Source organism: Cydia splendana, chromosome 6, assembly GCF_910591565.1.
Source record: "Cydia splendana chromosome 6, ilCydSple1.2, whole genome shotgun sequence".
Classification (NCBI taxonomy): domain Eukaryota; kingdom Metazoa; phylum Arthropoda; class Insecta; order Lepidoptera; family Tortricidae; genus Cydia; species Cydia splendana.
Genome location: NC_085965.1, coordinates 7344888 through 7361058, shown reverse-complemented (window position 1 = coordinate 7361058; position 16171 = coordinate 7344888). Strand labels below are relative to the sequence as shown.

The window sequence follows — 16171 nt, the reverse complement described above, 5'->3', positions numbered from 1 at the left end:
TCACAGTTACACATTAATTATCAAGCTTACGACGTGAAAAGTTTGGAAAACACTGCGACTGCTGACACTGAGCGAGAAGGAAATAACAATTAACACGCGTTCGACAAGGATGACGGTCAGGGCATGAAGTTATCTAGATCCGAATTGTCAAATGTGACAGCGCTATCCTGTGTTGCCAGTAATGTAAACAGAATTACCCGAACGTCTGAAATTTCTTTCGTGAATCGGAAGATATTGCTAACAAATAATTAAAAATTACGTGTTATTGTAAAATTTAAGATAAAATACATATAAATGAAAATTATAAAATTATAAAGAAATATTTTAACTTATTAACCATAGCTATAATGTACCCATCTAACATGTTATGTTGAAATAAAGTGGCAATGTTATTGTGACGTAGGCCCGTGTCACTCTGGGAATAGAAGACAATCTCCAGTAAAGATACGGTAACGTTAAACATTAATTAGTAATAGGCATTTTTTTTTTATTCCTGTTCTTTAGATCATTTTAAGATACTTTATTTTCGAATCCAACAAACTTTCTGTCCGGAAGTAGGTAAAAAAAAATAGTTAAAAAAAAGAGCCGTTCTTGTTTGTTAAAAATAGTAATAGTATTTTTAGTTCGTAAATGTGACGAAAATAATATTTATAATGAGTCGACAATGGAATCAGTCAAAATATTAACACGGAAAATAACTAATTCAATAAATGGCGGGGCCTCACGGATATACGTCGTAACTTGATATAAAAAAAAAGTAATAATTAGGTCTTTGATTGAATTACCATAAAACTACCTCATTAAGCTATTTATCCGAGAATCCGACATCAATATTATTTGTATCACTTGTATATATATTTACGCCTTAAACATGCTAGAAAAAATGGTTATAGATATAATTTCTTGCAGACTTTGTTCTGATAACGTTCAAAGTGATATTCAATACATAATCACACAAAAATATGGTCAATGTAATAAATATGTGCATTTTAACAAATTTCTCTAAATGAAACTACCAAATTTGAACTCTTTGCGCTAATGCTAAGGATTACATTTCCTTGCGGCGCGCGGGGACAGTTTCAATGCGGGCGGTGGCGGGAGTTCGTGCCAAGGACGCGTGGATAGTATGTAGGTAAGTATGTACTTACCTACAAGTTGCTACAAGTGACAGGCCAATTCGAACGTGCGCGGGCGTCTCGCTCGCACCAAATATTTGTGCGGCCAAGTTTGAGCAAAATGAACGCGCGCGTGAATGATAGCTGATTAAAAATAACTGATATCATTTCCAATATTATTGGTTGATGTTCAAATTATATTCGTAATTATATACGTCAATTATGACCCACTACAAAAATAAAAATTGCGCATGACTATCTATCGTTCTTATTTAATTTCAGAATGGCATAGTGTGGAGTGGCATTATAAAAGGAATACTTATTATCGTAGTCATTTGACAGTTTTGGTGACACTTTCACATTCTGTCACAGCGAAGTGTGTAGGCCCACTCTTTCATTTGATATTAACGTCTATCCAACAACTTTGTCAGTAGAAAAAGGCGCGAAATTCAAATTTTCTATGAGACAATAACCCTTCGCGCCTAAGCGTCTGTAGACTTTTTTTTTCAACAAACGTATTATATTGACTATTTCGTGCTCTTTCAATTCATAGTTTACGTTCCATAATAAGTATAACATAGTAAGTTCCATAATAAGTATAACATAGTATAATAAGAGTCGACGTGAAATATATGTTTACACTTTTGCACCTTACTCCTTTGCAATAAGGCGAAAAGTACGGCTTTAAAATGACAGCGTTTTACACAAAATTAAACGCTAATTAAATAACTTACCATATTCGGAACCTAAGAATAAATAATATTGAGAGTGGCAACACTGTCGTAGGGGGCTATTCATAAATTTAAGTCATTTCAAATTTGGGAGGGGGGGGGGGGGGGTCTGGACATCGGATGATTGTAGCATGACGCAGGAGGAAACGGTGTCATTCGAAGCATGATTTTTTGATGATTTTAGGGGGGGGGGGGGGGCGACAAAAATCGTCAAAAATAGATGACGTCATGTATGGACAGCCCCTAGGTCGTATTGTCTTTTTCTAGCATATACGTCCCTCTCTCCCCCACACTCCTACCGCACAGGCAGGAGTATATACAAGACAAATTTTCAAGTCATTGTCTCAAAATTATACATATTTGCACCATGCAGGATTAAAACTTTAGGTTCCGAATAGAGATGCACCGGATATTCGGTTACCATCCGGTTTCCTATCTCGCCCTTATTTTAATATCCGGACGGATACCGGATACTAAAATAAGGGTACTAAATAACTATGCTTGATATCGGAATATAATCGTACTCGATTATTATTTTAAAACAATTTAAACGTTCCATTCACTAGCTCGCGCACTAATTTCGTACCTAGTGATAGACCTATATACCGCGCGAAAGTTCATTACGAAACAGGCCAAAACTTCCACAATGCGCACCTGAAAAACCTGAATATTTCCGCCGGCCGAATATTCGGCGGCTGAATACCGAATATTCGGCCTATGGTCAGGCCGTACATCCGGTATCCTGTATGCGGCCAAACAACTATCCGTTGCATCTGTAGTTCCGAATATGATAAGTTATTTAATTTGCGTTTTATTTTTGTGTAAATGCTGTCATTAAACAGCTGTACCGATATTCGGAACGTAAGAATAATATTGAAACATGTTTGTTATCGCCTGGTGGTGGGAAGACGCCAAACCAATGTGATTATACATATCCTATGATATACTTATTATGTGTATGTAATATAATTATATTATGAGTGTTTAATTAATTATGTAGTACGTACACCCTTTATTGTAACACCTGTGAGGAGAGAGATATTTAGTAAAGTATACAACTTGACAGGTACATTTTGTAAAATTAACATTTATTGTATTTATTTATTTATTTCAAATAACAAATTGCACCTTACAGCTAATGCCAAAGCGGCACAATTTGGAACACATTAACAACATAAAGCATTTTTAACATTATTTATAACAATACAATATACAGCTAAGACACATGTATTCATTATGGTATGCTACTCTTAGGCATCTCTCTTTCTAATATCCTCTTGCACTTTCACATCACTATTCCGGATCGTTTTTATTTGCTAGATAATTTAATGGACAACTATAGTACAGTCGCCATCAGATATATCGGAGCGGCCAAGGTGCTCACAAATATCGGAACACGCCTCTATTGTCAGGGCGTTAGAGCGCGTGTTCAGATATTGTGAACACCTTGGCCGCTCCGATATATCTGATGGCGACTGTACATTGTAGGAGAGGACGGAAAACCGCTAAAAGATGGACGAGTGAGTTTGAGGGCCGACACGTTGGTGGAGGCCCTCGAATAATACGACTCCATCTTTAGCGTTTCCGGCCGAGGCATTACATAGTGCTTTTCACGACTACTGCGAGGAAATAAGGAAACATTTGGATAACTATAAGTACTAGCCCGCGATTTCTCTGGTAGCAAATTACTAGCCACTGCCTGTGCTGTCTCTTGAATTTCGGTAGGCGTCAGCGTAAGAATATCATTTTCTTCACTAGAAGAACTCATTTTTATAGCGAGCGTAGATACGTGTTTCTTATATTTTATAGTACTATCCAATTCAGTGAGAATTTTCCGATCCCGCCTTTTTTCTTTTTTATCACATTTAAGAGGCGTTTTTATGTTGTTTGCTTCAAACCGACTCTAAACTTAGAAGCGTTTTTGCTAAAAAACCACAAACAGCTACAAAAGTAAAAAACGCCTTAAGCGTGAATCGAATGAACTGACTGAATGAATGAATAGTTTGACATTTCGTTTTTTTTTAAACAAGAAATTGGTCCTATAAATAACCTAAATTTATTTTTGAAGGAAAAAGTTGCGCCAAAAAAGACCTTTTATTGATTTTTATGTTTTAAATTATACTCATAGCTGTAGCGAACTGTCACCAATGACAGATGATGATAATAATGAAACATTGTAGTAGTGGTGGTTCAGGTGCTACAGCTATTGCCTACTTTCCAGCTTGGTTTTAGACCATCTATTGCGACATTTCCGAACAGTGGCGTGAAAAATTTAATTATTTATTTCACACCAGCTCGGAAAGGCTTACTTTGCACTTCAGAAACTGAGAGCAAAGTTTCATTTTATTCACAAGTGAGGCAAAGGAATCAAATGCAAATTTTGAGTTGTTTTCTTATGTTTGCTGGTAGAATTGACTTTTAAATCATAAATATTTAATAAAATTCATTTGTATTTGATTTTGTATGATATTTTTACATTTAATATTTGCTTTGGGTTGGTGTGGTGAAACATTTTGTGTTTCACTTGGGGCAAATTTTGTTTAACCCTCGTGCTTTGAAACCCTCGCAACGCTCAAGATTCCATGTTTCGAATGTTTTACTTGCTCAAGTATCAATATTAGCACGAGCGGTTAAACAACAACTTTGCCCACTTGTAAAATAAATAACTATTTCAATATAGTCAGCTAAACTGAGGTACAAATTCAAAAACTCACCAGCAGTTTAGCTTCACGACCTTCCAGATGGAAAAACAGCAAGCCAATGACTTGAAAATTTGCCTTGTATAACTGACAAAGCAACCTGCCTGTGTGGTGGGAGTGTAGGAGCGAGGGACGTATATGCTAGAAAAGGGCAATACGACCTACGATAGTGTTGCCACTCTCAATTAGAAATGCAATGGATAGTTGTTTGGTCGGATACCGGATATTTGGCCTGACCGTCGGCCAAATATTCGGTATCCGACCGCCGAATCTTCGGCCGGCGGAACAATAAAAAAAATAAAAAATCATTTATTTCAGACCTTGGTTCATACACTTACACCAAAAAACTAATTAACTACAAACTAAATTTAACAATACCTACATTTCGGTTTTTAGGTGCGCATTGTGCAGGTTTTAACCTGTTTCGTGGTGAATGTTGGCGCGGACTCATTTCTATGTTCGAAATGAGTAGGTACCTACGCGTGCAAGTGAGTGGATGTTTAAATTGTTTTGAAATAATAAACGAGTAATGTACAATATGACCGTGAATGTTTCTTAAATCCAATTTGTTTACTCTGAAATCAAGCAAAGTTACTATCCGGTATCCGGCCGGGTATATTATTCTGAGGTTCCAAATATGGGTACAGTTGTTTAATTGTTGCTTAATTTGGAGATTGACCCCAATTTCATTTCTGATCAAATCGGTCGATTTGATCATCCCGTCTGGACTTCACTTAACAGCCGTAACACATTACCGCGCCGTTCAGGGTCACGGTGCGCCAAACCATAGCCTGATGTCATGTAGGTATGTATAATGTACTTAGTCCAAAATTATGTTATTTACTAATTATGTTATTTATATGCATTAAACGTTAAATCTGAACCAATTCGATTACTATTCTATAGTGAAACACATTCAGCTTGACTAGAAAAAGCGCGGCAAATTTAAAACATGTATGAGTAAAAAGCATTTAAGGTTTCACTAGCGCTCAGAGACCTGACTTTTATCTCGATATCGTAATTTTCTAGCGACAAATCCATTATCTATACAAAACTGTCGCAAAAATGTTATCGCTTCTATATCGTGGTACAGGATAGGATGGAGCCATATAATTTACTACTTGCTTGCAAGTATCGTAATTGAACAGTGCTAAGTAGTTAAATACGCGCAATGTATTTTATGTCATAAATAATGTATTTATTTAATGTTAATTTAGTATTAATTATAGTATGTATATTGTTTTATCCACAAATATGAATAATTGTAGTTAATTTACCAATAAAACATAATTTATACGGCCACAAATAAAATATGGTTATTTCTACATGGAAACGAAGTCATTTCAAATTATAAAAACATTAACTGAACACCTTATTGCCGCCTGCAGTCACCGCTCGCCGCTCAGCTATCCGCTGTCGTTAATACCACGGCCTTACGTTTTATGACACTGAGTCGCGTCAGGGGAGCGACACGGTTCGGTGCGCTTGCGTTCAGTCGAGTTTTGGAATATTACTGCAAATTTTTGTTGTTTGTTAATTTGTTGGTTATTGTTGTTTGTTAATTTGTTGGTTATGGTGTCGACTTTTATTGCCCTAGTTGCCAAATGATGTTACTAGTGAAATTTTAACCGACACCACACGGTAAAAATAAGTTTAACAATAATTACTTAATTAAAAATCGAATAAAAACGGTATTTCTAATACATAACTTATATTTTTTGCTATTCAATTAAAGAGTACTAACAAAATCCTAACTCAATTAATTAGTGCAAATATTTTAAGGTTTGCGATTCCTGCTCGGCCTTGCGTCGCAAGGTGCCCGGTACCACTGTATTGCAGCAATAACTAGAAATGCTTACTTTGGGGAACATTAGCAACTGTCGTTTTTGATAATTACATTTTAGTGGTGAGGGGTGGTACTTAAATGACCGCTATTGAAATTCTAAATGGTTTAAACTTATAGGCGCGAAGATTTGATTTCCCTAAGAAAATTTTAATTTCGCGTCTTTTTCTGCTATCAAATTGGGTGTGTGTCAGTATAATAGCCCTATATAATTGGCCTATTATTGTATTAAATTTAACGCGCACGCAAAGACGGAAAGCCTGCAATTACGTAAAATTTACTTTCTTATTTACAGCACTCTTGCCCAGATTAAAGCTGATAATTAGTTCGAATCTAGTCTCCCATATTTTTTACGTTCACTGGTACATATGGTACTGGTACATATTTTTAGTGACATATAATTTGATCATTTGCTATTGACGTTAGTAAAAATTATATAATGTTTACAACTATTTATTAATTTAAAATGAAATAAGATATTGTTAATGGTACCTACATACATACAAACTAAATCCTTAGATTTAAGAATATTGCCGTGCCCTACCAGGGCCCATGTGAAACATCTTTGTATTACCTATGTAACACCTGTGTACTTACCATGGATGCAATAAATATATGATATGATATGTTTTGACCGAGTAAATATTAAATATACTAAATACTTTTTTAAATATTCGCGCTCGGGGCGATGGAAGTTTCATCGTTCCGTCGCCCCGCTCCATGCAACGACCAATCGCGTTAGCTCGCTGGCTCGTGCGCGGCAACTTTAAAGCAACGATAACGTTTTTGATGGTTTTTTGTGTTACGAATCATATTTCAAGCCGATTTTAACAGTATTCGACGAAAGAGAACTCATAATAAAAATCCCATATGATATTGATCTATTACCATTTTTAACCAGGCAATTTATGCACAACCCCATAAAACCTACCATACGGTATTATTTAGTGTACGATTAAATTGCAACGCTTGTACTTATTGTAATTTGGAAATAATGAGAGAAAAAATAGCCTATTACCATTTTTGAGGACGGAAATATACTGAATTTAATAATAACCGTAGGTTACTTACTTTAAATGTAGGATACAGAATTATTTTTTGTGTGATTCATGCTTAATGTCATAAAGCAAATATTTCTCTATGAGTATAAATTTAAAAAATGTTATTAATATTTTTTACAAACTTTCTGTGATTTTTTATATTTTTACATTTTTTTTTAAATACCTAAATGTAATATATTTATTTGGATTATGTGTCGACGTAATCACTAGATTTATTATCTGTCCCATACACCGAAAATTTCAGCTATTACTAATTATTTCCATTCCGCCATACTAGCCAAGCGTACCTTTCTTGGCCTAAATGTTTTATTAGACCATGGCCAATCGAGCAGTTTGTAAGTACCGCCTATCGCGGGGTAGTTTGCGTTGGGTCATAATTGAGCGGACAGAATACTTCCATGTAAAGCCTGACAACAGTTTATTTGACCCTCGCCATTTTGCGGATTTTCAATGGTACTAATTTCTTTTACTGGCAACAAGTACTCTTTGACAACGAACGTTGGATGTCATCGAATGTCACCGATGTAAACAAACGGAAAATATCTACGAATATATTCAAATATAAACGGTTTTATTACAAAAATGCCAAAAAAAAATTACCAAAGATGCGAAAAAAATTGGAGTGAATGCAATCAAATACTTACAGCTTAAAAAAGACGAAGGATTACATAGCATTCCAATAAACAATGTTTTAAAGTTGGTTGTTGACATGACCGGTATTGACATTTTATAGTGCGGTTTTATTGAACTGGTTAGTTGTTTGGTTTAAACTTTAATATTTCATTTAAGGTTTATGTAGATCGACGATAAAAATCCTATAATCGAATTGGAGACTGAACGTTTTATAATCGAGGTTGGTGGTCCTGAAAGCGACACAACATCTGATGAAAATGAGACTTCGTCAGAGTTAGAAAACGAAGAATATTTAAATATTGAGTATTTAGAATCAGATTTTGACGAATAGGTAAATTGAAAGAACCGAATTCTCTGTAAGCAATGTTTTGACATTATACGAGTATCAACATGAAGCCAATGTCCACTACCCCGACTATACATGACGTACGCACATTATTGCCATACGTAAGCCGTTTGCAGCGACACTATCTCAGGGTTAAATAAACTGTTGTCAGGCTTTATATGCTTTCACTGCGTCACAATCAAATTACCTATTCTTTATAGTTTTACACGGGTTTGAAAATAAAAATTGTGTCTAAAAATAACTGCTGTCTACGTTTCTCCATTAATCTTCTGGTGCTTTATTTCATGCATGGTCTAAAATAATTTCTTTTCAATACAGTCAAATACCCTATTCCTGTGGTTCCTATTCATAGAATCATAAGGATTATTAACCGAGCCTTAAAGAAGGTCTCCGTTTCAGCTTGGGCAAAATGCTTTCTTATGTCCGGATGTTCTCCTTAACAGGTCACAATCATGGTATAATAATATACTCCGCCTGGTACTCCATTCCCGTCTTTTCTAGGTCACCTAACTGACACGGGCCTACGTCATCATGCGACAGCGCTATATGATAATATGCGATAGCGCTATATATAGCGGCCATGTTGTTGTGACGTAGGCCCGTGTCACTCTGGGAATGGAAGACCATGTTTTATTAGACTATGGTCACAATTTTCAACAGATTCTCAAGAAATTTTGTGAGCACGTTCAATGATTACAAAGATGTTTTTTGTCGATTCAGTTCCTGGATTATTTTTTCAAAATGGCGGAGCCATATTACATTTATTTAGATTAAAGTTATGCTCACGAGGTCTACAGCTCACAGAGCCACTAGTTTATTCTACTAGAAGAAAAAAAGTCTCAACCTTCTACATACTACTACATATTCTACTTTCCATTGCTTTTAATCAGTGCCCGAATAAAAGCAATGGATAGTAAATGAAGAAGAAGAAGAATCAGTGCCTGTGCTAGAAAAGTTTCATGAGTGTGCGCGCTTTTTCGATGGAATGGATATTCCTGAAGCGTCGGACTATTCTCAGTCATTCCATTGTTTTTGATAGCTTATTATACAGTAAAACAATGTGATAGTGTGCAGTGAATGGAGAATTAATCTTGAAATACGTTTAACTAGGTACAATTTTGGAGTCAACGGCCGGTAGTCCACGTGCTACTTGTAAAGTCCAGCTATAGCTTTACAAGAGCTAATAAAATCACCGTACACTGTCTTGTACTAACCGTACAATTTTAGTCGTATTTAGCTCCTAATACCTTGATACTGGCGAAATGGTCCCACTGGACTGAAGCCATAATTTTAAAGGAATGAATGAATGATTGTTTTTATCTTCAACGTATTAATGCGCGATGACATCTGTGTGCCGCCTCCGTCGCTGTAACAATCATGCTAGGTGTTTGCTGTTGTTTAGGACGACAAACGCGAAGCGGAAGACATAATCAACGAGGAACAGCTGTTGGACCAGGACGTGTCGGTGTTCTTCAGTCTACAGACGATGCTGGCCAGCATCGATCCCTTCCACAAACTGTGGCACACTTCCTTTGACTTCTACGACGGTTATGAGAAGTGGTGAGTGGTGGAACAGATAAAAGGGAGCACGTTGTCCATTAGCGGGTTGACTTAAATTATTTCGGAACATCTCCGGTCACCTTTGAATAATATTAGCTAAGGAACTGTACGAGTGGTGTTGCTGAATAATGGATAATCTTGAATATGTTGATGAAATTGATGAACATTAGCAATGATGCTTTCTACTGATCTAAATTCTGATGATGTAGTCTGGCACATTTAGGGGTTGTTCTTCGGTTATAAAACATTGAACACCGAAACCCTTTTCACAATAACCCAGAAAGCCATTATTTTGTAAATTGTGATAGACTACCCGCCCCTCTTCATTAATACAGTTAGAAAAAGATGGGTTAGTCCATCTCCCAGGCGAGATACTGTCACGGCCCTCTTGTGCTAAGCCAGCTGAGTAGCTGTTCAAGCTGTTATTATTCTATATCTACTCTCACAACTGTCACTTTTTTCCTAACTACGAAATGTTCTACAGGTACCACGGTCCCTTCTACGGTTTAGACGCAGAACAGATCGCCGAGGACGTGGAGGCGTGGTGGAAGCTGCTGTACAAGCTTGGTAAACAGATGTTCGAGTACCCCGGCGCCAAGCGGATCGCGGACATGGTGCGGAACAAGGTGGAGAAGTTTAAAGTGCTGCTGCCGGTGCTCATGGGTATATGCAACAAGGTATAAATCTTTCTTTGACAGAATTTTTTGAGCACGCTTCAATTAAATCACATTGACTATTTTGAGTCATTTGGCACTAGCTTGCGTTGACGGTGGTTGCGGCCCGCAGTCTGCGCCGGTTCGTCACCGTCAACGCATGCTCCTGATGACACTCCTCGGTACGGAGTGAAACATGTCGAGCGTTTTCGACTTAAAATACGTGAGTGACCCGTTCTTAATATATTTAATATGTCTGCTGTGTCTCACGGAAGTTTTGTTACTCAACCATTCTCACTGTCTTCCAGTAATGAGCTCATCAAACTTTATTTCAAGGGCATGCGCGAACGCCACTGGGCCAAAATCAGCGACCTTATCGGCCAGCCCGTAGTCCACGAGCCAGAAACAAGTCTGGCCGACATGGTGGAGCAGGGCGTGCACGTGTTCGCCGCGCAGCTCGAGGAGATCGGCCAGTACGCCTCCAAGGAGCACACGCTGGAGAAGGCGCTCAACAAGATGAAGGAGGAATGGGTGGGCGTCAAGTTCGAGGTCTTGCCGTACAGGTTGGTTATGGTGTCAGTCTAAAGCATAAGTAGCATGCTCTATTTCTGAGAGTAGGCTAACACTAGGTAACTAAAATAGCAGTAAAATGAAAAATATCAGGACCTATAAGTTGGAAATTATAGTTCGTATCATTCACGAAGACACGTACCTTGACTCGTATTCATCATCATCATCATCATCTCAGCCATAAGACGTCCACTGCTGAACATAGGCCTCCCCCTTGGACCTCCATACGTGCCGGTTGGAAGCGACCCGCATCCAGCGTCTTCCGGCGACCTTAACAAGATCGTCTGTCCATCTTGTGGGTGGACGTCCTACGCTGCGCTTGCTAGTCCGTGGTCTCCACTCGAGCACTTTTCGACCCCATCGGCCATCTTCTCTGCGTGCAATGTGGCCTGCCCATTGCCACTTCAGCTTGCTAATCCGAGACTCGTATTGTCACGTAATTAAAGGTTATAAGTATTTGACAAATCTACGCGTCATCGTGGATAACTCGAACCATATGGCCGGTACGTGCTTCCTATAGAGCCCTCCATTTTATAAGTGTTGCGCTCTATTCCGAAAAATCTGGTAATAAACAGAAAAACTGATAATATAAGTTATGAATGTTTAGGTACTAAAGCTGTCGGTATTATCAAACCGCAATTAAAATTGGATTGAGTCCTTTTTGAATAATAACATGAAATGACAATGCTAATGGTAGAGTATGCAGAATGAAGATTGATAGGATAGCATTGATTTAACCAATGAGGAATGTCATCGTCCGGGATACCTACTTATACACGATGATTTTTAATCGGTGATCATGCAGGAACCAATTTTTCTAATTCAGTCATCTATGGCGATCACATTTAACTATGTTGATATTTTCTATGAGAGAGTAAAAAATTTTTTCGCGATTTCGCAGTTGGTTTCATAGTTAAATGTGATCGTCATCGATAACTGAATAAAAAAAATTGGTTCCTGATCACCGATTAGAAATCATCGTGTATAATATACCCATATAACACTATTGTGCTAACTGTACATTCGAATCGCGTTCTCATTTTGGCCGAATAATATCAGTAAGATTCGACAATTTGCAAAACAGATGCATCCATTACTCCTTAGTGATAGGAAGATTGTTAACGTACTACAGATGTAGTGCATAATTATTTTCCTTCGTATTTTCTCGGAAACGTACGAACGTGTCTTGCTATTTCAGTCAGTCTCGGTACAAAAAGGACTGAGGTTGAGTGAAGTAGCATGACAAATACGAACGTTTCCGAGAAAATACGCAATTAAATACGAGGGAAAATAATTATGCACTACATCTGTAACTTCTTTTGGCAGAGACACCGGCGTCGGGATCCTCACCGGCCTGGACGACATTCAGCAGCAGTTGGACGACCACATCCTCAAGTCGCAGACCATGCGTGGGTCACCATATGTCAAGGCGTTCGAGGCCGACATGGCCGCGTGGGAGGAAAAGCTCATCAGCATGCAGGACATCTTGGATCAGTGGTTGATGGTAACTGTTCAAACGTAACCTCTATTGACTTGCCAGAGACATTGGTGTCAGGATTGCGTGGCTCACCTTACGTGAAGGCGTTCGAGGTCGACATTGCCACGTGGGAGCAGATGATCATCAGCATGCAGGATATCTTGGATTAGTGGCTGATGGTGACCATTGAAAATAATGCATAAAATTGCGCTTGCAGCTCCAAGGGTGTCACCACCACGAGAACAAACTGCGTAGTGCGTTGACAGTTTAAGAGACAAATGCACAGTCACAGACTCTGTCCTCAAACTGTATCCTCACTAGCTCGAATAAACTACTGTTTTATGAGAGTTAATTCCCTGGCTGAGCAGTTCAAAATTTGAGCGAGAAGATATTCCACAATACCCTACCTTGTCTCTCTTCTTCCGTCTTGATTCATTTGGTCTGTATCCTTAAGTATTTTCTCCTTTGCATATACAAATACCGTTCATGAGAAGATTAATCAACTTACTCCTTTTTTCCCCAGTGTCAAGCCACGTGGATGTACTTAGAACCCATCTTCTCCTCCGAAGACATCATGCGTCAGATGCCGACCGAAGCCCGCAACTTCCGCGACGTGGACAAAGAATGGCGGACCATCATGATAGCCACCATAAAGGACCCCATGGTCCTAACGGCTACGGACTTCCCGCAATTGTTGAAGAAGCTGAAGTACAGCAATTCGTTGCTGGATGATATACAGAGAGGATTGAACGATTATTTGGAGAAGAAGAGATTGTTCTTCCCGAGGTTAGTGGAGGTATTGAAGGTAGGAAAGTCGGAATTATACACACAATAGTAGATACAAAAATAATCAGATACAAGCACTTCAGTGCCTTGTAAATAGAGGGGTGGTCAAATATTTGTGAGCCTTGGCCGCTCCAATATATCTGAAAGCGACTGTACTTTCTATTTTTAGATTCTTCTTCCTCTCAAATGACGAGCTGCTCGAGATCCTATCGGAAACCAAGGACCCTATGAAGGTGCAGCCTCACCTCAAGAAGTGCTTCGAAGGGATATACACGCTAGAATTCAATGCCGCGAGAGAGATCGTTGGCATGGCTTCCGCTGAGGGCGAGGTGGTGAAGCTGTCTTCCAGTATACAGCCTGCCGATGCCAAGGTAAAGAACTAAGAAGATAATATTCGTTTTATACAGGTTCAATCCTGCCGGAGACGGTTAGGTTACGTTATGGCTGCGTTTGCGAAATGTTCTGCCTAATTCAAAAGACGACCTATTTGAATATTTAACCTATTTGAATGCTGAAGGGGCATTCCAGAAAAGTGTCGGGTATTAGGTACGTGGTACGTAACGCTTTTTTTACACTTATGATAAAGCTAAGAAGCCAGTATTTGGCATGATAACCTGTGATAATTTTAGCTTTAAATTCAACGGAATATAATACAGATTTCTGCAGGTTGGTAAGCTAAGTAGTTGTCATACACGTCACGTCCCCAAAAAAGTTGATTTTTTGTGAAGTATTTCTTTTTCTCAGGGCATGGTGGAGCGCTGGTTGCAACAGCTCGAGCACCAGATGATCGTGAGCCTCAGGGACGTGGGTTCGGAAGCAGTGAATGCGTACCCGATCACCAAGCGAGAGGAGTGGGTTCTCATCTGGCCTGGACAGATTGTTCAGACCGGCTCCTGTGTGCATTATACCACTGAGGTATCATTGTAAAAGCTCCTAAATATTGACTAACCTCCTAAGTCCCATCATTCCAAAACCTATTTTGAACTTTCATTGTATAACTAAGGGTTCCAATTTCAAACAAATCAATTGCTTCTGGGTCTCAGGAGGCTAAAGTAGTTCAATGCATTTGAGACTGTAATAGTATTGGTATTTACATAAGGACAGCTCCATTAACTTTTATGTTATAACATTCTTCGTTACTCTTTTCTTTTGCGTGATCGACGCGGATAACTATATGTGATAATGACAGAACTGTCTGCGTCTCTATCGTGCCGTCATCCAGTCGATAATCGCACCCGTCATAATATGACCATCCGCTGACCTGTTTTTTAAATATTCCCCGATTTCCTTCAACAGTATTTTTTTAAGTCTTTTAAGTTTTTCATCCATTACACACACTTTTTTTGTTAAGAGTGTCTGTATTTCAACTGTTCGAAGCTCAGAAATGGCTAAATAAAAATGTCCTTTGTCAGGCAATAGAAGCGATTCAAACCCACACTCTACCAGACATGGTGGCTCGGAGCACTGAGCAGATCACCGGGCTGGTATACCTGGTGCAGGGCGACTTGGAGCCTGGAAACCGGGTCACGATTGAAGCCCTCATCGTCATAGATGTGCATGGTAATTTGAATCTTGCTATTTATAGCGTTTATTTTGCAAACTTTCTGGTACAGCCAACTGTAAAAATATGGGTGCACAAATCATCTCAAAAATATGTCCCATAGCTCTTATGTCAGCGAATTAAGAACTATGGGATATATTTTTGAATAAGTTCGCTACACCCAAATTTTTACAGTTGCCTGTACTATAAGAATCTTGGTTAATTAATGCGTCGTTTTCAAGAAAATGGTACCACATTGTCGCTTGCCATAAGGACGGTGTGACAGGTAATTTTTGTAAAGATACAAGCAAATTACGTCCTTATGGTATAAGCGACGAGGGTTTCTAAATTGGAGACATATTTACCACAATCATCAATACCGTCCAGCAGATAGGTAATATTTTGAGTTAATCTTTGGGAAAAGGGTTAAAACCATTTAGGGTAATTCGCCGGCCGGCGGGCTGTGTGGGTCCCTTTATACTAAAATGGATTCTGTTTATGGGTGAATAGAATTAATTTTAAGTTTAGGGCGGCCAGTTACTAAAAGTGGCCAGTTACTGGCGAAATACCCTACCATTTCATTCAATTGAGTTTTGATAATTGAGAATAAATTTGCGGCAAATTTTAAGTATTATTGTAAAAGGAATAGTTTATATGCCTATATTATGTTTGTTTTATTTCGTCAGGTCGTTCTATTCTGGAAGAAATGGTCGACAAAGGCGTCAACGATGTCGCCGACTTCAACTGGATATCACAACTCCGTTACTACTGGCGCGGAGAAAAAGTGACGTGCGCCATGATCACTACAGAGGTGGACTATGGGTTCGAGTACCTGGGCAACATCGGGAGACTGGTGGCCACGCCGCTCACTGATCGCTGCTTCAGGTGACTACAATTTTTGGGGGCCCGGGCCTCAACTACTGCTGTGCGTAATACTTTCCCCTAAATTACCAAAAATCGCCCCGATATTCACTTGCTCATCGAATAGATTTCTGCATCTTTTTATTGATAATTATTTTAGGTTCCAGTGTAGAGATGGAGACGTTACCTTATTGCATTTTCCGTTACATGCTTGCCAATAAAGATCATAACGATCCGTGACGAGAATAAATATAATAAAACGGCCTGGTTACTACTGGTGTTGACCTAATATAACC

At 38.6% G+C, this 16171-nt stretch overlaps 1 protein-coding gene across 1 annotated transcript in view; it reads left to right on the top strand.

The window, feature by feature from the left end:
- LOC134791327 (dynein axonemal heavy chain 3) overlaps positions 1-16171 on the top strand; it is a 114882-nt gene that overhangs the window by 23233 nt on the left and 75478 nt on the right. The window contains exons 15-23 of the mRNA XM_063762344.1: positions 9831-9988; positions 10473-10665; positions 10978-11204; positions 12538-12715; positions 13212-13474; positions 13644-13845; positions 14219-14389; positions 14887-15034; positions 15701-15899. Coding sequence (XP_063618414.1) covers positions 9831-9988; positions 10473-10665; positions 10978-11204; positions 12538-12715; positions 13212-13474; positions 13644-13845; positions 14219-14389; positions 14887-15034; positions 15701-15899 — 1739 coding nt within the window. The remainder of the gene's footprint in view (positions 1-9830; positions 9989-10472; positions 10666-10977; positions 11205-12537; positions 12716-13211; positions 13475-13643; positions 13846-14218; positions 14390-14886; positions 15035-15700; positions 15900-16171) is intronic.